Below are 24,544 nucleotides of genomic sequence, written 5' to 3' on the forward strand. Positions count from 1 at the left end.
CCCTCTAGATTCTGTCAAGAATGTTAATTACATGAATATCACAAGAGATAAATATTGCAAAGACAACAATGAAATGTAGAGTAAATGAAATTTGATGGTTCATTGCATATTATTAAGGTAAGATCCAAGTTAAACAAATCAGTTTATGATTGAATGCATCTGCTAAGTTGTTTCACCAAATATCTTAGTAAAACGCTAAACGACAAAGAATATCTTTGCAACGGTTAGACATTGATGATATCGCTACGCGACAAAAGAATGATAACAATGTCAACTAGCCCTATTGTTCGAAAAATTCAATAAAGTTCCAGGATATACGGGAAACATTATTACGATCTCACAACATACAACATATAGGCACAATTTAGGGATTTGATCACAATTGCCATGATATCCAGCAGATTGATATCCAGTATTCCATATAAATCAATCATTTACCATTCTTAACAGCTTAATGATCCTCCAACACGTGTCAAACGAAACATGCTTCCGCTATTTTCAACGATACCCGATAAACACATTGCATGATAATGTGGGACTAATCGAGCGTAATGGCCAAGATTCTAGCCCTACCATAAACATTTAAATCAACTGCAAATCTAAACACAAAAGGGAAAAAAAAAGAAGAGGGTTCTAAATCCAAACATGAAAGACCAAACTGAAATTTTCTTATAAAAGGAAAATTAATCAAACAACTTGCATGCAGCTTTCTACACAATATGGATTCTTCCATCTCTTAAAATCATTTCATACTTCATTCACCAATAAAATATACTCCATAATTTATCTTGAATTCCCACGGAAACGCACAATTCAACTGAAAACATGAGTCCAGCAGCATCAAATACATCAATGGCCATAGGTTGATGAACGTGCATAAAAAACTCGCTTTCCAATTCAATAAACAAAAATGCAAAGATCTGCGTTTTGCAGGCAAAGATCTGCTCCAACTGAACAAGCAAAGGCAAACGAAATTTAGTTTTTTTTGTTTTAAGTTTCTAATAAACCCTATAAATTAAGTAGAAACGCATGCAGTTCCGATTTCCAAAACACATTCTCATTTTTCATGTTTTAAAGCTTTGACGTTATGTTGAGTGATCACTGATCTTGCTTTGAGCATAGATGCAAATTTGGTCTAAAAATTAGGGCTTTATAAATTGGGGAAGATTCGGATTTGACCTTGACGACGGGTGGTGGAAGTCGACGATTAGTTACGGCGAATGGTGAGGCAACGCGACTGCGAATGAGCTGGCTTTGTGAAGACGGCTGCGATGAAGCTGGAGAGGGGCTGTTTGGTGCAGGCGGTGGTGGAGAGCGGAGGGATGATGCGGCGCGACGACAGCAGTGAAGGAGCTAGCATTAGACGTAAGTGATACAGAGATATATATAGTGTGTTTTTGCAAGGCATTTATTACTCTTTGCCTCCAACGATAGTTGGCAACTCAGATTTTGAATGGAAAAAGTTGAGTATATTTATTCTGTTCTATTTTAAATTGAATATTTTTTATTTAACATCACATTTTTATTGAGATCGAATAAAGTAATAAAAAAAAATTGAAGTGATGTTTTTATTTTAGTAAATATAGGGGTTATTAATTTTTGGCACCATACGATAACCCGCACGAAATTAATGGGTTTGGGTCAAAGCTTATTGGGTTCGTGTCCTTATCAGGTCGACCTGTTAAGAACACGAAAATTTCATGTCGTGTTCGCGTCGGATTCGTGTTACCCGTTAAGAAGTAATATTATAATATTATTGTTTTAAGTATTTTAAAAATTATATTCTTTTGGTTGGATTTTGTTGAATTTTGTTCCTATGAATCTATTTATGTTGTTGTTCATAAAATCAGATTGTGTAATTAGATTTTACGTTTTTAATTGGACTCTTAATGATCAAATTCAAGGTTTTGTAATTTTAAAAAAATATATTTATTACTCCCTCTATTTCATAATAGTGAGATCATTTTGTCATTTTGATACGTTCCATAATAGTGGAGACAAATTTTTCATTTTAGTAAAAGTCACATTTTTTCTCATTTACTTTACTCTTTTTTGCTCTATTCTCTCATAATCTCTTTTTATCTTTTTTATTTCCTACTGTATTTTTTATTTACTTAATTCACTTAACACATTTTTTCTTAAATCTCAGAATTTTCTTAAATCAGATTCTGAGGAAAAATATCTCCACAAAACGAATAAAGTATTTAAGAAGATAAATGGATAATATACCTTATGAGTCGAGCAATATACATTTTCAATTCACCGCTCATCTTATTGGAATTGCTCTGGCGATGATAATTGTTGTTTATAGAGCAAATTTTTTGAGTCTGGGTGGCCTGACCCAAATTAAGCCCATCAAACCTTTGAGCATTTTAGAGTGGGCTAGCCCAGCCCACCATAGGGCCCGGTGTATTTTTGTCAACGCTACTGGACAAATACATTATTTACAAAATTTGTTTTATTAGTTACAGTATTTGAAATTTAATGAATGTTTGTTATGGACTGGCTTAATTTGGCAAGACCCAACGACAACTAATTATGAAAGCATGATAAACTTTAATACTCCCCCGTTTCACGCTCAAATCATTTCATTTCCTGCATTCGTTTTAAAAAATAATTACTCCCTCCGTCCGGCATTAAGAGTCCCGGTTGAGTTGAATGCGGGTTTTAAGAAATGATTGAGTGTGTAAAAATTAGAGTGTGTGATAATGGAATGTGGGATCCATTTGCATTATTATTTGTTTTATTCTTTGGATGTGTTTCTACTTGTGTTTTTTAGTGTTGTATTTTATAATATTTTTATTTAACTTTCTATGGAAATGACTAACCGAGACTCCTAATGCCGGACGGATGGAAATTGTCAACCGGGACTCCTAATGCCGGACGGAGGGAGTATAAATATATAGTACAATCTTACCAAACACGAACTCATATCAGTTCATTAGAAAATAATTATAAATATATAGTACATCTTACCAAAACACTCACTCATATCAGTTTATTAGAAAATAATTATAAATAATTATCAGTTTATCCACACAAAACTAAAACTTTATTAACTAGCATGATTAATCTCAACCGAGCTTATGAACAACTTTAAAGTGCATGGGAGTAGTATTTACTTAACAAGATTATTTAATTACTAAATTTTCAGAATATTGTCGGAAAATGTATAATTTGATGTGTATGCTTAGACCTTAAGCACGTTACAATATCATAGAGTCATGCCGGCGGCATATCACTGTATGTTTGTTTGTAGTAGAGTTGAGTTCCAAATCATTTTTAAGATTTGTTCAATTAAATAATTGCACATTTAAATCGTGGAGGAATACATCATAATAACATGGTAGATCTACCAAACTATAGGAAAAAAAAATTATATTTATTGTTTAGTATAGTAATATTTACTTTACAAAGATTTATAGTGTATTAAAGGCGTTTAATTGTCAAGAAAAGGTAATGAGGAATAAATAATTAGACAAGAATTGTTAATAATTATCTATATATTGTAGATTCTTGTTGAGCTCTCTTCCAAAAAGTCTTTTTTCTTTCTAGGAAAAATGAATTACTGCATCCACTGATCCCTTTCGATGCTTTTTTAGATTCTTATATTTTGCTACATTGCCAAAATATTATTTAAATTTGGTGAAATTCTGTTTCGTTCCATGATTTTATAAATCAATTACAAAAACTATAAAATTTTAATTTGTAGGCTACATGCAACATTTTATTAATGTATCTCTCACTTGATCATTTTTTCATGAATATTCGTGTCTATACTATCAAGATTATCGATAGTGCCAGCCTGAGTATTTAAAGATTTTAAATATTTTTTGTAACATTTATTATAAATATTTTTTGTAACATTTATTATATTGATATATAATTCCAGCCACAGGCTTAAAACTTAGAATCCAGATCAAATAAGTCCCACTTACAGTCTTACACTTTAATTTGGAAATTCCATCGAATAAATAAAGACTCGGATAATATGACAAATGTTCCAATATTAGTCAACTGTACGTGACAAAATGTGCATTATTTGATCAAGTTGGCAGTTTTTATTTATTTACATGGACGATGGTACTATTATACTGTGGAAGTGGGGTGTAGGTCCAAAATTGTCACAAATAAGTGGAGTAATTAAGTTCCCTTGGATATGGACCAGCATTTTATTCAGATATTATTATGCATCGTGCCCACTACAACGACATCAACTTATAATCATACATTCAAACACGCATCAATTTATCGATAATTATATATGCGATACCTATCTACATATTTGGCTAATCTATGAGCATCCATAAATTTTATCATTCGAAGTTAAAAGGAGAAATAAATAAATTAAACTTTGATTTTATGAAATTTGCATAAAATATGCTAATACATGATTAAACTAGAATAGTTGATTCCGCTCTAAACCTTAATCGAAACCGTTTCGAACTGCATACCACTAGGGGAAAACAAAAATTTACTTGAAAACCTAGAAAAAAAACTATGGGAAATTGCCGATTTTGAACAAAAATCAGAACTACCCATTTCCCAATTAGTTGGACTGATAACCGTTCTACTTTCTGCGAAACTGAAACCGAAACCGGAGAGCATAACCCCGATAACACTAGCTACTAATAATTGTGAGGTAGTAGTAGAATAAAAAATCCATAAAAATGAAAATGAACTAAACATAAAGAATCCTAGAAAATGAGCAAATGTTGGTAGCGTGCATGAGAATATAAGTAGACATTGTGGGAGTGGTAGCTAGATATAAGTAGACATCAAGAAAGATATTCCATGTCCCATATACAAAGAAAAATGGAAGACTAGAGAAAGCTCCATATTGTAGGCTTAGTAAACAAACACAACCATATCTCAAAAACTATAATGATATCCATCGATTCGTTTAAAGCGAATATAAAAATACATATGATGCTAAAAAGATAAGGTACAACACGAGAACCATGTGAATACTTATTCATAATCCATCAAATATTATTTTAATATGACTCATCATATTTAATTTGCATTGTCACTTTCTCTCTCTCTCACACACATATATTATTTGTGATAACACCATAATATTGGACTATATTATAAAGCTACTACATTAACTCTGAAATTTAATACACCTCAATTTTTCAAGTTTGACGGATAACTCTCTATTTTATGTTATCTTATATATGGCCAATTTTAAAAATTCGGAATTAAGTAATTTTTCAAGAATTTGAATTAAGTTGAGATTTGGAGTGTGAAAAATTAATGTCATGTATCCTTTAATTTCATTCATGGAATGTAGTTGGTGTTCCAATTTCTCACTATCATTTTCATCGACGGGGAGTTGATTGCTATCGGAGGATGGAATTGGCTTGTTTGGAAGTGTTACGTTTTCTTAATTTTATTGTATGAAATTTTTGTATTTCATTAGAAATGTCCCAATTAATCAAATTAAATATTATCATTCCAACCCATTTGTCATTACATGCCAATATGCCAAGCATCATCCGTCCTAATTACTTACTTAAATTGATTTGTTTAAGAAATTAAGAATATTAATAGGATAAGGCTAGACAAGTTTTTATTTGCTTGATTTGATTTCGATTTTATCATCAATCTTTAAAAACGGCGATGTAGCTAATACTAGATCACTACGACTTGAAGATTAATTTTGATGTATAGAAAATTGAATATTGGAATTATTTTGGTAGTTTTGAATTGTTATATGTGATAATGTAGGTTAGGTTCAAGGTTCATGTCAAGCAACGGTGGGCATAAAATAGAAGCTTATAATACTTGGTAATCGGTACGCACTATATTAAAAAATGAAGGAACGAATTTACCTCCAATTCCATCAAGATTTGATCGAAGGAATTTGTTGGATGAGTAACAATTGAAGCTAATTTAGTGTATGAATAATCATTGTATTGTTTTTGATCTATAATATATTCATTGTAGTTGCAATTTTATTTATTTAGTTTTTTGAATTTTTAGAATTCTAAAATTTAAAATACTAGTACAAAATAAAAACAAAAATGATAAAATTAATGAATTAAATTGTGATTGAAAACAAAATGAAATTGATCTGTGTTCTGGCTCACAAGTTAATTTGATAACTTTTTTGAGTTAACACTCAAATTCTTGACCCTATTGGTAAGTATTTGAAAATCATTAATTCTCCATAAATCGTTATACGGTTTATACCCACTCAAAATTATGTTTTCAAAATATATTGTCTAGGTGAAAGGTTCATGTCAAGCAATGGTTGTACAAGTACCCATAGAAAAAAGAGTCATTAGAGCATCCACGGAGACTTTAGGTGTGGATGCTCTTAGTTGCTTATTAGTACTTCCAACTAATTTGAGATTAATCAATTGCAATTCTTTCCACATTATCAAATTAGGTCAAAATTACCTAATAGTAGTAGTACTATAAAAAATTAGGCAGAAGATAGAGATAGATTATTAATTATAGATTTTCATAAATTATCTAAAATTAAGATATCTTATCATACATTTACATCTTGGTGATCTGTTATGGAACCAATATTAGACATGTATTTATACTCCCTTAGTCCCAAGTTAGTGATGCATTTCTTTTTGGTGTAAGATTTAAAAAATTGATGTTTAAAAATTAAATAAAGAGGGAATAGAGTAGAATAGAAATAAATAAAGAGAGTAAAAAGAAGAGAAAAAATTAAATTTTTTTCCAAAAGAAACGGAAAATGAAGCAAGTAGTTTGAGACAAGTAGACAACTCAAACGGGAATGCGAAGCAAATAGATTGGGACGGAGAGATAACACAACTTTCATGCTATGATTAAATGGTAGTAGACTAATATATCCGTAACTTTAAAAATCAGTTGAAGATCATAAAATTAGGATTTATTTGGAATCAGGACATCATAAAAAAATTCAATCTTCTACGTATCATATATTATCGATGTTTTTCAAACAAACAATGATGTTGTTTTTAAGAATAGACTGCATTCTTTGATCTACCATTGATGAAGTGCACAAGCATAATTTCTCGGACTAAATACAAATTAAGCAAAAAAAATAGTCAAATATAGTATAAATTTCTTAATATTTTAGCCCATTTTAAAAATTGCTGGATAACTAAAATTTGATTAATGTTTATTGATTTTCAGTAATATTAAAGCACAACGAAAGCTACAAAATTAAAATAATGAATAAATATTTAATTTAATTTATAGTAGCCACGTTAAGCAGCCACCTCCTCCGTTCTCTCTCTCTTCCCTAACAGAAACAATCAAACAACACACATGTATATAGATACAATATACGTATAGATACACACACATGATTCCGCATATTATTTATATGAGTATAATATATGTAGGACTGTAGGTGTTCGTCTTCATCGCTCCACACGTTGCATTTCAGCTTCTACACTACATAGCTTTCTCTCTCTCACTCTCCACAACCACGCCGTCTCTCCCCCTCTCTCTCTACCCTACCCGTTTCCTGCCTAAATCTCCGCTCTCTCGCTCCAATTCCAGCCCCATATTTCCACCCTTCACAAAATCTGACACTTGCTGCATTCGGAGAGACCCTCATTAACAAATAAATCAACGTGCACGAGGCGAATTTAACCAATCGGATTTATTTTTTTAATTACTGGCTTCGTTGGAAGAAGGGGATTGAATCTCGGCGTGTGTGTTTGAATAGTATACGTATCTACCTGTATATATCTATATTTAGGTAATCGGCGTTGGAGATGAGGATGGGTGGTGAAATTGAAGCCTACTGTAAAGAAGAAAACGACAAGGAAGAGATTGTAGAAGGAAGGGAGGTGGAGGACGAGAAAATGGTGGCGAAGATGAGGTATTCCGCGGCTGCGATCGGTGGAGGCTTTTCTCCGCCCAAGGCTGTCGTCGTCGGCTACGCCCTAACTTCGAAGAAGACGAAGAGCTTTCTTCAGCCCAAGCTCGAAGGATTAGCGAGGTAATTTCACGTTCCTATTTATATGTATGTTGAATTATGATTTTAACGTTCATCTCCAGAAAATGAGGATATTTGTTTGTAATTTCTGTTCAGGGGAATCATTTTGGTATAACTCTGTTTTTTGATTTTTTTTTTCTTATGCATTAGCTATTGGAATGCTGAAACTGCTTGTGTTGAATTGATTCTAATTAAAACGCAGCCAATTTGAATTTTAAAATCTTAAGATTTGATCATGGAGAAATTTGTATATCATCTATTGTATCTGTTCATAACTGTTTGTTTTCTTTTCTACTCTGTGTTTTGCTGATATTTTCTATGGAAACTATTTTTGGGGGAAAATTGTGTTTATGTGAAATTTACGATGGAATCGAATCTGGTTATGGATAAAAGGAATATTATTTGTGAAGATATTCTTCATGAAGTCAAATCTTCAATGAGATTTTTTGTGGTGTGTGTTCAATTGGTGCTTACATCTAGGATATTATTGAAGCAATTATATGGTGCTTTGTCACTTTCACCTGTTTTCGTACTCTTCCATTTTCTAGTACTCTCTTGCTGAGTTGTCCTTTTTTGCCTGTCTTGGAGGGAATGGACGTTTGATTTAATATGAATGAATTTATTTAGCTTTCAGTGACAGATATTTTCACTTTCTTATCCCCTCGATGTCTTAAAATGTGTTAATTTTGTCCTTCTGTGCCTAGTAATGTAAGTGGATGTTTAAATTTTGTTGGCAAGCTCCATTTACAATCTAATGTTAATATCAGCTGTCATGATCTGTTCTTTCTTAACACTTAAACTATTCTCGGTCTATGCTAAATCCCAAGCTTTCTATGAAATTGATGAGTATCTTTCTGCTCCTATCTCATTTATTTTCTTGAAAGAAAATTTGAAGTATTTAGCAATCGTACCTTTCTGAACCCCGAAATAGTTTATGATTTGAGATTCACAATATGGAGTATCTGTCCTCTATTTTCTAAGCATATGAGAAAGAAACCACGATTAACACTTTTATACTTTTACTAGAGAACCGATTATTTAAATGATAATGGACCCTTTCATGAAATGAATCTCTAATAATTACGCAGTACTTAAACCACTATTAGCTAACTAAATATGGTTGTTGAAAATGCAGGAACAAAGGAATTCTATTTGTGGCTATTGACCTCAGTAAACCACTTTCAGACCAGGGTCCCTTTGACATTGTGTTACATAAGGTGAGGTTTCTGTGTGCCTTCTCGACCTTACTCAAAATGTCTTGATCTTGGAAAGCAAGATTTGTAGTTAATCTTTATGTTTTTCTTCTTTTCTTGTCATGCAGTTATCTGGAAAAGAATGGCAATGCATACTTGAGGTTTGTCTCATTATTCGAAGTCTCAGTCATGTTAAGATAATGTATAAAATTACTTGCAAGATTTAAAGATTAGAAAGACCAATTAGGCTACTTGGGGAAATGCACTAATCATGTTGGTGACATGGATGGACGTGCATTTTCTTTGACTGGTGGGCATCCATCAGTCCTCCACTCAACCCCATCATCCTACTACAATACTAGGCTTTGTAAGCTATAGTCATTTAATTTTGTAGTTTAGGCTTTGGAGCGAGGATACACCTCTCTGAGTGGTTGGTAATAGAAGTTATTAGAAGTTATCATCGCTTAAAGTGGTGGACTGTAATGAACTCATAGGCTTCCTTGTTACAAAATGCCAGATTGCTGCATGCTTTTCCATGCATATGTTATTACTAAAAAATATCAATATCGTTTGGACTTCTATATTACAGCATGAGCTGTGTACTTTTGTTTATGTATGAGTATTCGATAAGTAGCTATCACTTTACACCCCGAGGGTGTGTATATTTAACTGAGGGGTTCATACCTGTGGATTTAAATTCTGAAGACAATTTTTCAGGGTCAATTATGATTCTTCCTTTTCACTTTTTGCAGGATTATCGTATAACACATCCTAACGTCACAGTTCTTGATCCTCCTGATGCCATACAGCATGTGTACAGCCGCCAGTCTATGCTCCAAGTTGTTGCCGAGCTTAATCTGACAGACCCGTATGGTAATCTTTTATTGGCATGCTATGTATACATAAGGCTATGCTTTCATTTTGAGCTCTTTTCCTTCCTTGGTTGAAGAATTATTAAGGATGTCACAAACAGAGGAATAGTTCAGCTTTTGCAAAATAACTGATCTCCCATGTCATTTTGTCTTACAGGAAAAGTGGGTGTACCCGAACAGTTGGTTATCAAGAAAGATTCATCATCTATTCCGGATTCTGTGAATATGGCTGGATTGCGGCTACCGCTGGGTATGTCCCTTTTGACATGCTTAAAGTTCCCTATCAATCAGCAGTTCTAGGGGTAGCTGTTATCTTTTGGGACTATTACAGCTAACGTACCAAGTACCAACACACATCCGATACATAAGAAAATTTTGAACTGGTTATGGATGCTCTGACCAGCACTACTTCTTTCTATATACTACTATGTTGTGATAATGAAAGATATTTGTGCTTTGGCTATTACTTGGATAATGTAGTAATCAAATTGTATATATATTTTAGTGGCAAAGCCGTTATTTGCAAAGTCACATGAGCTGTCTCTGGCGTATGATGAGTTGTCCCTCCAAAAGCTTGAGCCCCCACTTGTTCTGCAAGAATTTATTAATCATGGTATGAAATCATAGTTCATCTGGTTTCTGGTTTCTGTTACCTATTCAGTGGCTAGCATGGAGGAATGTGTTAACTTCCTCTAAATGTTTTCCTTTTGTAATTCAGGGGGCGTACTCTTCAAAGTTTATATTGTTGGAGAAGCAATAAAGGTACTCAGACGTTTCTCGTTGCCAGATGTCAGTAAGCGTGAGCTGAAATCGAGTGCAGGTGTTTATCGTTTCCCTCGAGTATCTTGTGCTGCTGCATCTGCTGATGAAGCAGACTTGGATCCTCATGTTGCCGGTAGGTGGACTTGCAATCTGTGAAACAATCCATTTGTCTTCTGTTTCCATCTTCGAATATTTGATGTTTTTTGTTACTATCTTCTGCCTGTGATAAATTTATGACAATATATATACCAATTGGACTAAAAGCACTTTATTTCTGCAGAGCTCCCTCCAAGACCGTTACTTGAGAGACTGGCTAAAGAACTACGACACCGGCTGGTAGTCTTCTTGCCCATTTTGTTCTTGAATCCGTTACGCAAGTATCTTTCGATTTTTCTTCTTCACTCTTGCTTGCTACTTTCTTGAGTTCTAATCCTTGTGCCCCCGAAACAGGGTCTCCGGTTGTTTAATTTGGATATGATTCGTGAGCATGGAACTCGAGACCGTTACTACATAATAGACATTAACTATTTTCCAGGTATATAACACCCCAGTCAATTTATCTTCTTTCCACTGGATTAGATAAGAAGTTCTCTGCCTCCAGAAACGTAAAATACACACACTAACACGATTTCTAAATGCTTGTTGCATCTGGCAGGATACGGGAAGATGCCCGAATATGAGCATATTTTTACAGATTTCCTTTTGAGCCTGGTTCAAAGCAAATAAAATGTCTTAAAACACGAGAAGAGACTTCTGAAAGATGTATAAACGATGCTCGTGCTGCACAAGACCCAAAGCAAAACCATATTAATGGTGTCATTTGAAGTGCAAAGGATACTGAAAATCTGTTCCCTTCCTGACTGATCCTAGGCGAAGGTTGTCGCTTCAAGGGAAATCGTCTCGTTGCTTGACGGAAGCCTTGCCCAGTTTCTGTTCATTTTTTCATGTGTTTTTCATACTTTCACCACATTGTATGTTTTGTGATGGGGTGGTAGGTGGTGATTGTGAGTCTTGATGCTTAAATCAAGTAGCCAATCCCATCTCCTTTGTAAATCCTTCTTTTAAAGAAGCATCATGTAAAGTCTCTTTATTGTTAATTTAGCTTTTCATCGTCTCATTTCTTTTAGTACTCTTGAGCTGAAACTATGCTTCACAATCAAAATTTCAATGTAAAAGTGAATTGTTTATGCACGCAATTAAGAATTTAGTGTCCTATTTAATCTTTAATTTGAAGAGGTGAGGATAAAATAATCTCCGACCACTACATCCATTTTGGACTTCATTTGTCCTTAAAATTTAGACTAGTTTTACCGAAGTCAGTCACTCAAAATTAAAACAAGTATACATATAGAAAGTTTTAATAAATAATAATCTTACATTTCTTTTATAATATGGACCTTACAGTCCACTGACACTCCTTTCTTTAATAAATAATAATCTTACTTTCGCTCCCTCTCTTAATTTTTTCCATCTGTAAACTATTTTATCAATTGCATATTAAAACTCGTGTCATTTGCAAATTTATCAATTTTTGAGGACGGAGAGAGTACTAGCTTGATCATTTGGTTATTGAGCGAATTATTAGGAATTTATGTTATTTATTAGTACTAATTTTTGGAAATTGAGAAATGGATATATTCTCTTCCTATGTGTGGTGATCTATTTAATTTCGTTTCATGAAAAATTTGTCTACCACTTTGTAAATTGTAGTAATTATCTTCGTTATTTAGCATATACGCCATGTTTGGTTGGCGGGAAAGTAAAGTTGGCAAGGAAAATGATTCTTGGGAAAATGAATCCCGGGAATATGATTCCTAGTAACATTACTTTCTTGTGTTTGAAAAATATCAAGATTTTAAATTTATATTTAATTTAAACGCCAAAATAAAAATATACTTATTATTTTTTATTTATTAAAAAGAATAATATTATAAAAATTTTAATAAATTATTAATTATAAATAATATTAATTATTATATAATTATATTTATTATTACTATAGATAGTTTAAATATGGATTATCCATCATAATATATAATAATAATATTATAATTATAGTTACATTGGAGTATTATACTCATTTATTATAATAATAAATAATTATTATATTATAAATATAATATTTACGGATATTATAATTGAATAAGTTTATAAATTCAAATTGCACTATGACTTTATTCATTAATTATTAATTTATAAAATACAATAACTATTATTTATTATACAATTTATATTACATAATTATATTTTAATTATTAATAAATTATTAATTACTATTATGAATTATTATAAAATATAGTTATAATTATGATAATTTTAATTATTAATTTATAAAATATAATAATTATTATTTATTATACAATTTATATTATATAAAATATTTCAATTATTAATAAATTATTAATTACTATTATGAATTATTACAAAATATAGTTATAATTATGATAATTTTAGTTATAGTTATTTATTATAGTGACATTAAGTATGATTTATAATTTTAAATTATTTTTAAAAATTTGTAATTAATAATAATAATAATAATAATAATAATAATAATAATAATAATAATAATAATAATAATAATAAAACTATACTATATTGCTTAAATATGTAAGAATCCTAAAACTGGGAAAAAGAATACCTAAGAAAAGTTAGGATTCAGAATCCTGGAAAGTTGTACTAACTTTCTTTGTTCTCGGATTTTGATTACTTTCCCAGTTTGATTAAAAACCAAAACAAACACAAGAATTTAAAATTTAAGGAATCAGATTACTTTCTCAGACAGAATCCTGACAACCAAACATGGTCATAGATATATCTACTCTCAAGTATTATATAGAGCATATACAACTAACATTGCATGAGATATTAGTATTTTTATGATTAATAATTTTTGTAATTATCTTGGTAATTATGTACGCACTTGTGTGCAAAGATAAATTCAACAAATCAATACTAGCATAAAATTAATCGAATATCATTATATTCTCATAAACAATAGAACAAGTTTTTGCATAGTATAACTCCACCTCAAATGTATGTTAATATAATGTTAAACAAATATTAGTATAATATTCAAATATATTATTAAACCAACACACAAGGTAATGATATAATGCAAACTCATATATTGTATAAACTACATACTTTTCAATACAATGTCAACATAGTGTAAAATTTTAAGATTTTGATGTCAATGTCAATGCAATGTCAACACAATGTCAACACGGTGTCAACAGTTGACACTGTGCTGATATTTTATGTTGCTATTATTTTGTCTGTTGACATTTTTTAACGGTCCAGATCATAGTTTAGAATTTGTACAATATTTAGAGTTTGCATTTGATTACATTCCCCAACGTAGGGGAGTGATCAATTGTTAACTCATCATTTAATTGCTAACTACAACTAATTTAAGACCATAGGATTTTAGAAAACTTGTGGTCTACAATTTGCCACGTGTAATTTTTATTTTTATTAATTAAATCGAAAAAGATAAAAAAAACTACCAAATTAGGGTTTTGGATGAAATGTCAATATAGTGTTTCGAAAATATCAACACAATGCTTTAAAAATGTTAACGCATTACTTATATTGACATTCTACATGTATTATATTGACATATTTTATATACTATATTGACATTTGTGTTGTACGAAAAAATTAAAAATTTTCGAATTTATTTTCAAATTTTGACGTCGGACATATACAAGTGAGATCTCGTTAGAATCTTTATGAAGTTATACTTAATTTGATATATGTTGCGTGAAAAAATAATTTAAATCGAAAAAGTTATATGCGTTTTAAAGTTATGAGATATTTTTCAAAAGTTAGTTACAACTAATTTGTTGTAAATTGACCTTAATACCCTTATTGACGTTTTTTTTATCGTATTGACATTTCGGGGCTGATATCTAGGCCTTTAATTTGAGTATCTTATGGCTATTATTTAGTTATAGTTAGCAATTAAGTATTGAGTTAGCAATATAACACTTCCCCCAACGCATGGTCCTATTCTAATGCTTATAACACCATAATCCAAAAATAAGACTAAATCTACACCCTTGGATTTTGAAATGAGTGGATGAGATTATAGCTCACAAATTTCAATAAATAGTTGACAAAATATCAACAAATGGGTAATATTGTCATTATGTTATCATATGATAATTTTCGTGGATATTTTTTTATATCAACATAGTATATTACAAATATCAACAATATAATATGAGAATATCAACACAAGGACAAGAAAATATCAACACATTTTGTATTGATATTTTACTTACAATATATTTAAATTTTGCATACACTATATTGAGATTTTTTTTACATTTATTGATAAAATCTGCTTATCAACATGTACGAAAATTAAAATACTATAATTTATCAAATTTCATTATACGAACATCGTCGGAACATATGCAATTGAGATCTCGTTGGAATCCTTATAAAATTATCTTTAATTTGATATATTTTTTGCAAAAAAATAATTTAAATTAAGAGAGATACGTTAATTTAAAGTTTTGAGATGATTTTGATGAGAAAGAATTGACATTAATACCCTTTAAGTTTATTTAATAATTTTTTTAATTTAAAATCTAATTCACGTGGAATTATTTTAACAACTAGATCTCATAATCTAATGGCTAAGAATTAGTCTTAATTTGTGATTGTTAATTAGTTAGTAATTGATCACATATAGTATATATATCTACATCGTCTTGTTGGAAAAAAATAAACTTTATCTTTTGTTATGAAAATAGTGAAGATGAAATATTTCGATATATTATAGCAGAATTATCTAGATTTATATAGAGAAAAATATATTAAAATAGAATAGAAAATTCTAGATTTAGTAGTCTATATATGTGTGTGTTATAATATTTTATAATTGAGAAGAAAGTAAATACTCCATCAGTTCTAAGATATTAGACTCATTTTTTTTGGCACAAGAATTTAGGAAGTGTTGTTTAGTGGTGTAAGTGGAGTTGGTAATAAAGAAGATTTTTACCATAAAAAGAAATGGCTCAAGTATATTGGGACACTCTAAAATGGTATACGAGTCTAATATCTTGGGACGAAGGGATTACAAACATTCTAAATTGATCGGTCCAAATGATCATAGGGGTAGACAAGTAAAAGAGTTCACAATCCATATTTTTTTAATTTGTAAATTAAAAATAGTATAATAAAGAATTCAAATAGTAAAAAATTCAAGTGAAAGATCATGGATTCCGCCGCTGCCCCCGACTCCCTTTACAGCTCCCCCGCCACTCCCACCTCCGTCATTCCCACCTCCACTCCCACCGTCGATCCCACCTCGCTCTCACCTCCGCTCCCCCCGCCACTCCCACCCTCGCAGCTGCAGACTCCGCTACCAACACCGCCGCTACAATCACTACCATCAATTATGCTGCTAGTGTCATCATCGAAACCGTCGCTGGATCTAAAATTTCACAAAAAATATTTAAGTGTGGAGAAAGATATTTACTCTCTTGTTTGTAACTTGAATCTAAAATTTCACAAAGACAAAATTCGAAGAAATACTTCCTTAACATCATTTTATATATGTTACATATTAATTAATATGGCTACAAATAAAATAAACTCCATTGGTTCTATATTAAGATATACAAAGCTTTTTTTTCTACTATTATCTAATAAAATAAAATTCCTATCACTTTTTTATATTGGTAAAACATCTAATATTAAAAATTATAGTAGTAAAATAAATTACTAGTTTTTATTTTAAGTTTAAAATCACTTAAATTAAAATTGAATTGATGCTTTGAATTTATATTTAAATTAAATTAGTCATTTCATATATTTGAAATCAAAATTAATATCAACCATATGAATCACTATAACCCTCAATATGTTATGTCAAAAAAAATGTAAGTCAACGTATATGAACCATAATCATAATTTGACCATAACTTGTGATAATTCCGACAAATTTCCTTCCATTTTATAATTGTTATTAGGACCAGTTATACGAAATAGGGCACACTGGCACAGCGCACACACTAATTTTTTTAGTTTTCCATTTTTAGTTGATAGTTTATGGACGGGGTTGATTTATTCTTACATAATTTTGATCTATCATTAATTTTGATAACAAATTGGACGCGGTCATATGCTCAAACAGCATTTGCAAAACTATAAAGAGTGAAAATCTCACATACTAACTAACTTTGACTCATTTGTTTTTTTATTTATAAAATTCTGGCTTTACATCTCAAAAATTATTTGCATGCTTTCACTCAAAAACCACTCTTCTACCTTCAAATTCCTTCGAATCAATGGCGACAAATGGCGGCAAAGGCAACGGCAACGGCAACACCTTGCCGAAGATCCAGACGAAGAAGAGCGACGAGATCTGCCACGACGACAGCGGGCCACCAGTGAAGGCTTGTACGCTCGATGAATTGCATTCGCTTCAGAAGAAGAAGTCGTCCGTCCCGACCACCCCCAAGGCCTCTGCCGCCGCCGCTTTCTCTGACGACGACCGCCAAAAACAGCAGCTGCAGTCGATCAGGTGCGCGATCCAATTTTAACATTCTTGAAAATCCAAATCTTATCCCATATCGACTTGATAATATTCGGTCTTATCTAGGATAACATCTCCGGTATCCATTTCTACAAAAAGTAGTTTTATTTTTGTGATATGTTTATTATGATGTTATTTATTTGGGGATGATATATCAAAGTGTTGAAAATCTCATTCTTATCCGACGTCGACTTACTAATGATTATGTCTCATCCAAATATTTGTGAATAACCACTCTTTTAAAAGAGTGAGTGGCTGATATATACCAATAAAGTAGTTTTTTAGTGGGTTTATGATCAGTTTATTATAATGTGATTTATTTTGGGGTGATTTATGAATTGAAGCGCGTCGTTGGCGTCGCTGACGCGGGAGACGGGGCCGAAGGTGGTGAAGGGAGACCCATCGGCGACGAAAAAGGTAGAGACACCGCAGGCGGCGGTGGCGCATCCGAAGCACCACAGCCACCACCACGTGGTCCCCACAAACTTGAATATTAGCGACAGCGCTCTCAAGTCCACTCACATCCTATACAATCTCTCCCCTGCCGGTAATTTAAATAAATATTCCTCTAAATTAACAAAACTTATAATTAAATTTGGAGATGATCAAATAAATTCAAAATTAATCATACTGAATTAGCTTAGATTATTTTTATTAATCCATATTATATAACACAGATGAGAATTGGCAAGCACAGCTCTTCGAAATTGATCCGAAGACTAAATCTTGATAAAATAAATTGACAAAAGAAGACTCACTAAATAGTGAATTGACTTAAATTATTTTTTATCACTAAATTGCACGGAAGGACCGGTCGATGAAGAAGACTAAACCTAAACCTTGATTTACATCAGAATAAGATATTTATCACAAAGCCATACTTGCTACAGTATATTTATTGCATACAAATGGACTCGGCACGCTCTTCTACTGAGCTAATTGCCCGGCCCACTATGTTAGAAGCGAGAAAAACTTCATTATTGAGTTGTACCAAAGACTTGGTATGCAATATGCATAGTAAATCATCGTATCTACGATCCAACCAATTGAGAGAGAATCAATCGATCCATTTTAGCAATTATTTGACAATTAGCTCAAAACTAACCAAGATATACATGATTAATTAGAACTTTATGAGCAAGCTATAAAGTTTGAAAAGGGATCTTTCATCACATCAAGTGGAGCTTTAGCGACTTTGTCGGGAGCCAAGACTGGGCGTTCACCAAGAGATAAACGTATTGTGAAAGATGAAACTACGGTTCAAGATCTTTGGTGGGGAAAGTAAGTCTTCTATTTATTTATTTGCTATCTTTTATTTGGAAATAAATGATTTTTTTAGGTTTGATTTATATATATTATTGGCAAATCATTTTTATGTTATAGGGGTTCACCCAATATTGAGATGGATGAGCACAGTTTCTTGGTTAATAGAGAAAGAGCTGTGGATTACTTATGCTCTTTGGAAAAGGTACAACAAACTCATTTTTATATTAGTGTTTTGTAACCAACAAAGTAAAATAATTGATTAGATTGATACAAATGGATTTATAAGTAAAAAAATTGAGATAGAATTAATATACCAGTAGTAATTACAAAGGAGATTATCAAAATAAGAATGCATGCAGCCCAAATCTTGGGCTTAGGATTAGATGATCTAATAGTCAATAATTAACCAAAAACACGGAAGATCATAAATAAGCAGTTTTATGTCATATTATAAGATTTGGGTTTAATGTATCATTTTAGGTCATCCTTTGTAAGAATGACCTAAATATAGACCAACAATGACCTAAAAATGTCCTACGCATGATATTGTTTTGAGTTTCTCTATTTAAATCTAGTTTTGCATAGATTAAAACCCGTAATTACCAATCAAATTTTTTGATCTGATGTTTATACCTTATAAGAAATTGATATGGATTTGTTGAAGTAAATTTGAATATTTGTTGAGGTGTTCGTGAACGATCAATTCCTGAACTGGGATCCAAAAAATCGCATCAAAGTCCGAATCGTCTCAGCAAGAGCCTATCACTCACTCTTCATGCACAACATGTAACCAAATCATAACTCAATTCAAACTTTTACCAAACCAACAAAATTCACTCACTTACCTTGTGATAAAAAAACTCAGGTGCATCCGGCCGACTCCTGATGAGCTAGACACCTTCGGGACCCCCGACTTCACCATCTACAACGCGGGCCAGTTCCCATGCAACCGCTACACGCACTACATGACTTCATCGACCAGCATCGACATCAATCTGTCTAGGAAGGAGATGGTGATTCTTGGCACTCAGTATGCTGGGGAGATGAAGAAAGGCCTCTTTAGTCTCATGCATTATCTGATGCCGAAGCGCCATATCCTCTCCCTGCATTCGGGCTGTAATATGGGGAAAGACGGAGACGTAGCCCTGTTCTTCGGGTTATCAGGTATAGTACGTGCATTATTGGGTTCAAATTGAATGACAAATCACCAAGTTTTATCAAATTTCAATTGTCCGTCTGAGCAAATTTATATCAGGCTTGACCATACTTTTTTATTTACAAGCAATTAATCCTTTATTTTATTTTATACTATTTTTTTAGTTTCTTAGCCTCGAAACGATGTCATTTAGTAATCTATGATATCACATTAATATATGTTTTTGTCACTATTCATCAACGTCACCAAAATTTACATGTGTGCGCGCATTTATCTAGAGAAAAAAAAATCATGGGACGATTGCGAATTCTGAAACTTCGTGATTTTACATGCAATTAGCAATGTGTATATCTACCAATAAGCTGATTGTGTGTATGTTTTCATGTTTTAGGGACTGGGAAGACGACTCTTTCAACGGACCACAACAGGTTCTTGATAGGAGACGACGAGCATTGCTGGAGCGAGGATGGTGTGTCGAACATAGAGGGTGGTTGCTATGCAAAGTGCATTGACTTGTCCAGAGAGAAAGAGCCTGATATTTGGAATGCAATCAAGTTTGGAACTGGTCAGAAAAGTTGGTTGTTTTAAAGTTTTATTTTACATTTTGAGATGTTGAAGTAGATTCCTTGATGGTGTTATGCAGTGCTGGAGAATGTTGTGTTTGAGGAGCACACTAGAGAGGTTGACTTTTCAGATAAATCTGTTACAGGTAAATAATCATGTGAATATGATATACATGGATGTATTCAAACCATAACTATTAAATTTTATTGCTTTGCAGAAAACACTAGAGCAGCATACCCCATAGAATACATACCTAATGCCATGATCCCGTGCGTGGGGCCTCACCCCAAGAACGTGATTCTTTTGGCGTGTGACGCATTTGGTGTGCTCCCACCGGTGAGCAAGCTGAGCATGTCGCAGACGATGTATCACTTCATCAGTGGTTATACGGCTCTGGTGAGTTTGGCATTACATTTTTCGGATCGATGTGTAAAAGGGTGGTAGTATGAATTTGGGGAGAATAATGCAGGTGGCTGGAACAGAGGATGGTATAAAGGAGCCTACAGCCACATTCTCAGCATGCTTCGGGGCAGCGTTCATCATGCTTCACCCGACCAAGTACGCGGCAATGTTGGCCGAGAAGATGAAGAAGCACGGGGCGACTGGCTGGCTTGTCAACACTGGGTGGTCGGGCGGAAGGTACGAGGCTTTTTTTGAAATTATCTTTAGCCCTTAGTAAATCTACGCGAATGAAGACTAATTGCTAGATGAAGTTATTTTTCGACTATAAGAAATTATATTTTTCTGCTTATCGTTGATAATGATGCATAACGTTAGAACTGCACGTGCAGCTACGGGTCAGGAAGCCGGCTCAAGCTGGCTTACACGAGGAAGATGATTAACAGCATACACTCGGGTGCCCTCCTAAGAGCAAACTTCACGAAGACAGATGTGTTCGGGTTTGAAATCCCAACTCAGGTTGAGGGAGTGCCTTCGGAAATCCTTGATCCGGTTAACACGGTACGTCGTTGAGAGAGATAGAGAGGGAGGTAAGTTGTGATGAGATTAATGTATGTGTGGTTTTGCAGTGGAGTGATAAGAAGGCATACAAGGAGACATTGCTCAAGTTGGGAGGTCTGTTCAAGAAGAATTTTGAAGGGTTTGTGAATTACAAGATTGGAGCAGACAACAAACTGACTGAGGAGATTTTGGCAGCTGGGCCTAATTTCTAACAAGATTCATTCTTGTGTTTACTAACTACAAGATTTGCACAAGCACCATTTTTTGTAGTACTAGGAAGCTTTTAATAAAATTCATCCATTTTATTAGACTTTTCTTTCTTTTATGCAAGTTGGGATTGATTAGTGTATTTTTCCTTCTTACAAAAAGCTCCCAAAATGATGGAGATGTTTACAAAAACTATAGCACAGTTATTTAGAATATGTATCCATTTATATGATTTTAATTTGCTGATAACGTAACAAATGATGCAATGAATACAAACCTTTAAAATGGGAAAATTACTATAAAAACATGAAATTTGGTCAAATTATGGATTGCTCCATACCTTAAACATTAGTCAGAGACCAATAAATCAGGAACATGTGCTACAAATTAGCAGTTTTAGGGTCATTTCCAATAATTAGATCCATAATCATGCAATCACACGACTCTCAACAGAGCAATAAATACCAGAAAAATGGATTGAAGACTCAGTAACATGTATTACAAATTATTAGATTCTGTGTAGAGTTTAAACTCAGCATGGAATAAGCAACAACGAAATAAGTCAAAAACATCCATTTCAAGAGGTTTAAATATCCCGGACAAAAACCAGACACTCTACGATTTGAATTCTCATAAAGTTATGTTCCTACTAGGCTGTATAATTCGTTAACGATTGATTAGTTAGCACTCAAACAGCCTTCACATCAGAGGACTCACTGGATGCGGCCATATCATCTTTGTGCTTGACCATTCCAGAATCAACAAGAATAGGAATCTCTGCAGCAAGCCATGGTGCAAGGCCCAAGCAAAGCGCATGTGCTATGCCAAACCTAGGACTGGGAAATTCGAACAAAAACAAAGTGGAGTCAGAATAGCCACTCACAGTCTGTGTACAAATTGAACTGATCAAGACAAACATTGAAGTATGTCTTCGTTGGAAAGCGAAAAACAAAGAAATAACTAAAAAGAAACTACCAGCAAAAGTTTCAGTCTAGTGGTTCAAAAATATTTTCAGCAGAAACCAATGTTCATCGATGGTTGAGCTTGTGGGTCAGTATAAGAGCATTCACTAGACAGAAACCAATGTTCAACGAACAATAGTTATCAGAATTGAGATTGGGGGTTGGATTGAGCATTGGATATTCATCTGCGTAAAAGAGACTGACATAAAAGCTAGTTGGTGATTAAATTGTGAAACATACGTATAACATTGTGGATAAAAAATTGCAATGACATCATTGCTAATGACTTGGCTAATTGGCTTTCCATATATGATACATCAATAGAGTTGGAACTTTGTAAACCTTTTCACTAGCATACCGCCATAATACCAGAGCTGAATGGATATCCAACAACTAAATCCGTATCTATTCCCATAATCATCTTAGTAACACCTTTAATCCTCTCCCCTTAAGCCATCTAATATGCTTCAGTCCTCTCAGAAAGTTATAACCATCGTTAGGAGCCTTAACATATGAGGCATCACAGTATCAACGGGAAAAAGCTTTACAATAAGTATCAAACTGGAAATTTCACAGTTCGTTTATAATCAGAAATCTATGATGATAATACACATCCACATTTGATGCACTCCCAATCAAGTTTCACATAATTTCCATAAAAAAACACGTTTCATAGACCAAACAAGACCTTACAAACAGTATCAATAGTTATCTCACTCACAGGTTAGAACACATTTAAATCACTCCTAATCAAGTTTTCCATAATTTCCATTAAAAAGTTATCTGACTCATTACAATTCGCAAGAAAACTCAAACTAAACCACATTTGAAGCACTCCCAATCAAGTTTTCCATAATTTCCATTTCATAAGAACATGTTTTGTAGACCAAACAAGACCATGCAAACAGCATAACAGTTATCTCACTCATCAGTCATCACCATTCACAAGAAACTCAGAATAAAACAAGAAATTGAATTAAAACAAAATAGAAAATTTACCAATTTTTAGCCCACAGCGGCTTGAAATGCACTGTCAGGCATATCTTCCCTCCTCTATACATCTACACAACGCACAAAGCAACAAAATCAACAAAAAATAGGAAGAGAGAGAAACACGCACCCAAACACACACTAAACAAAGGCATAAGTAAAAATGAAACCTTTTGGGTTTTGCCGTCGAGTTGGGGCAATTCGAGTTCAGGGGCGGTGGCGGGATAAGTAACGGGAATATCGAATTGCAAATCGAACTCGTATTTGAGCAAATTGTGGATGTACCAGCACTTGCCGGTCCAGCGGGTGCCCTCCGGGTTGGCGGCGGAGATCCTGAACCAGTCGTTGTCCTTGGATTTGTTCATGGCGGTGTACGCGATCAGCGCCTTGTACTCCTCCTTCAGCCGCAGCGTCCACGCGGCGCCGTCGCGCGGCCCGGCCTTCACCGACAGCAGTGGGATCTGCGTCAGCGTCGATTTCGTTGTCGGATCCCAAGTCTCCATGATTTCCGACGATTCAATTGATTCTAGTGTTGGGGAGTTGGTTAACTCTGCGTCAATTTTACGAACTCTCCAACTCACCAATTAATTATTCTATTTTTCTTTTATACAAAATTAACCTTAATTTAATATTAGTACTTTTCATAAAATGGATAAATAACTAAAGTCCAATTTGTTCCCTTATATTTATTCTAAATTTATTTTTTTATCTCATACATTCCGTGACTTTTTGGTTCCTAACATATTATTTTGGTAAATTTTGGTCACAAACATATTATTTTGGTCCAAAATAACCATTTTCTGTTAAAGTTAATAGTTAAAATGTTTGATCAATTTAATAACTTAATTATAATATAGGACTAAAGTCTAATTTTGGTCTGGCATATTTTCCACAAAATTCTTTTCGGATCCCATATATTAAGTTTGTGACCTTGTTTGGGACCAAAAATATACCAAAATAATATGGTAGGACCCAAAAGGTTAATGTATGAGATCAAAAGGAATTTTAGGACAAAATGTAAGGGATCAAAACTAGACTTTAGTCAATAGATAAATTTAATTTTTAATTTAGATAAATCTTATTTTCCGTTAACAATTCTTTA

At 33.0% G+C, this 24,544-nt stretch overlaps 3 protein-coding genes across 3 annotated transcripts; 2 read left to right on the plus strand and 1 right to left on the minus strand.

The window, feature by feature from the left end:
* The first annotated feature begins 7,348 nt into the window (after positions 1-7,348).
* On the plus strand, positions 7,349-11,901 carry LOC125222238 (inositol-tetrakisphosphate 1-kinase 3-like). The gene is made up of 10 exons (XM_048124746.1): positions 7,349-7,960; positions 9,093-9,174; positions 9,279-9,311; positions 9,903-10,023; positions 10,180-10,272; positions 10,528-10,635; positions 10,741-10,917; positions 11,065-11,120; positions 11,235-11,319; positions 11,440-11,901. The coding sequence occupies exons 1-10, from the start codon at positions 7,734-7,736 to the stop codon at positions 11,508-11,510; spliced, it is 1,053 nt and encodes a 350-aa protein (XP_047980703.1). The 5' UTR covers positions 7,349-7,733; the 3' UTR covers positions 11,511-11,901.
* Positions 11,902-17,055: 5,154 nt separating this feature from the next.
* Positions 17,056-21,677, plus strand: LOC125222233 (phosphoenolpyruvate carboxykinase (ATP) 1-like). Its single transcript, XM_048124740.1, has 12 exons — positions 17,056-17,325; positions 17,682-17,884; positions 18,465-18,618; positions 18,721-18,805; positions 19,289-19,389; positions 19,469-19,767; positions 20,151-20,324; positions 20,403-20,468; positions 20,541-20,719; positions 20,793-20,962; positions 21,115-21,283; positions 21,352-21,677. The coding sequence occupies exons 1-12, from the start codon at positions 17,090-17,092 to the stop codon at positions 21,493-21,495; spliced, it is 1,980 nt and encodes a 659-aa protein (XP_047980697.1). The 5' UTR covers positions 17,056-17,089; the 3' UTR covers positions 21,496-21,677.
* Positions 21,678-21,942: 265 nt separating this feature from the next.
* On the minus strand, positions 21,943-24,025 carry LOC125222239 (ubiquitin-fold modifier-conjugating enzyme 1-like). Its single transcript, XM_048124747.1, has 3 exons — positions 23,613-24,025; positions 23,452-23,513; positions 21,943-22,326 (listed from the first exon to the last, which is right to left on the minus strand). Exons 1-3 carry the CDS (start codon positions 23,943-23,945, stop codon positions 22,179-22,181), a joined length of 543 nt encoding a protein of 180 aa, XP_047980704.1. The 5' UTR covers positions 23,946-24,025; the 3' UTR covers positions 21,943-22,178.
* Between the last annotated feature and the right edge of the window lie 519 nt (positions 24,026-24,544).

The sequence above is a fragment of the Salvia hispanica genome, chromosome 4 (genome assembly GCF_023119035.1).
Source record: "Salvia hispanica cultivar TCC Black 2014 chromosome 4, UniMelb_Shisp_WGS_1.0, whole genome shotgun sequence".
In the NCBI taxonomy this organism is placed as follows: Eukaryota; Viridiplantae; Streptophyta; class Magnoliopsida; order Lamiales; family Lamiaceae; genus Salvia; species Salvia hispanica.

Excerpts from the sequence above, each read along its gene's own strand:
- LOC125222238 (XM_048124746.1), top strand. The coding sequence starts at position 7,734 with ATGAGGATGGGTGGTGAAATTGAAGCCTACTGTAAAGAAGAAAACGAC. Across the intron at positions 10,024-10,179 it reads TAATCTGACAGACCCGTATG|GAAAAGTGGGTGTACCCGAA; the intron begins GTAATCTTTTAT and ends TTTGTCTTACAG. Across the intron at positions 10,273-10,527 it reads TGGATTGCGGCTACCGCTGG|TGGCAAAGCCGTTATTTGCA; the intron begins GTATGTCCCTTT and ends TATATATTTTAG.
- LOC125222233 (XM_048124740.1), top strand. The coding sequence starts at position 17,090 with ATGGCGACAAATGGCGGCAAAGGCAACGGCAACGGCAACACCTTGCCG. Across the intron at positions 18,806-19,288 it reads ACTTATGCTCTTTGGAAAAG|GTGTTCGTGAACGATCAATT; the intron begins GTACAACAAACT and ends ATATTTGTTGAG. Across the intron at positions 20,720-20,792 it reads TCAGTGGTTATACGGCTCTG|GTGGCTGGAACAGAGGATGG; the intron begins GTGAGTTTGGCA and ends AGAATAATGCAG.
- LOC125222239 (XM_048124747.1), bottom strand. The coding sequence starts at position 23,945 with ATGGAGACTTGGGATCCGACAACGAAATCGACGCTGACGCAGATCCCA. Across the intron at positions 23,514-23,612 it reads TCGACGGCAAAACCCAAAAG|ATGTATAGAGGAGGGAAGAT; the intron begins GTTTCATTTTTA and ends TGCGTTGTGTAG. Across the intron at positions 22,327-23,451 it reads CCGCTGTGGGCTAAAAATTG|TCCTAGGTTTGGCATAGCAC; the intron begins GTAAATTTTCTA and ends CGAATTTCCCAG.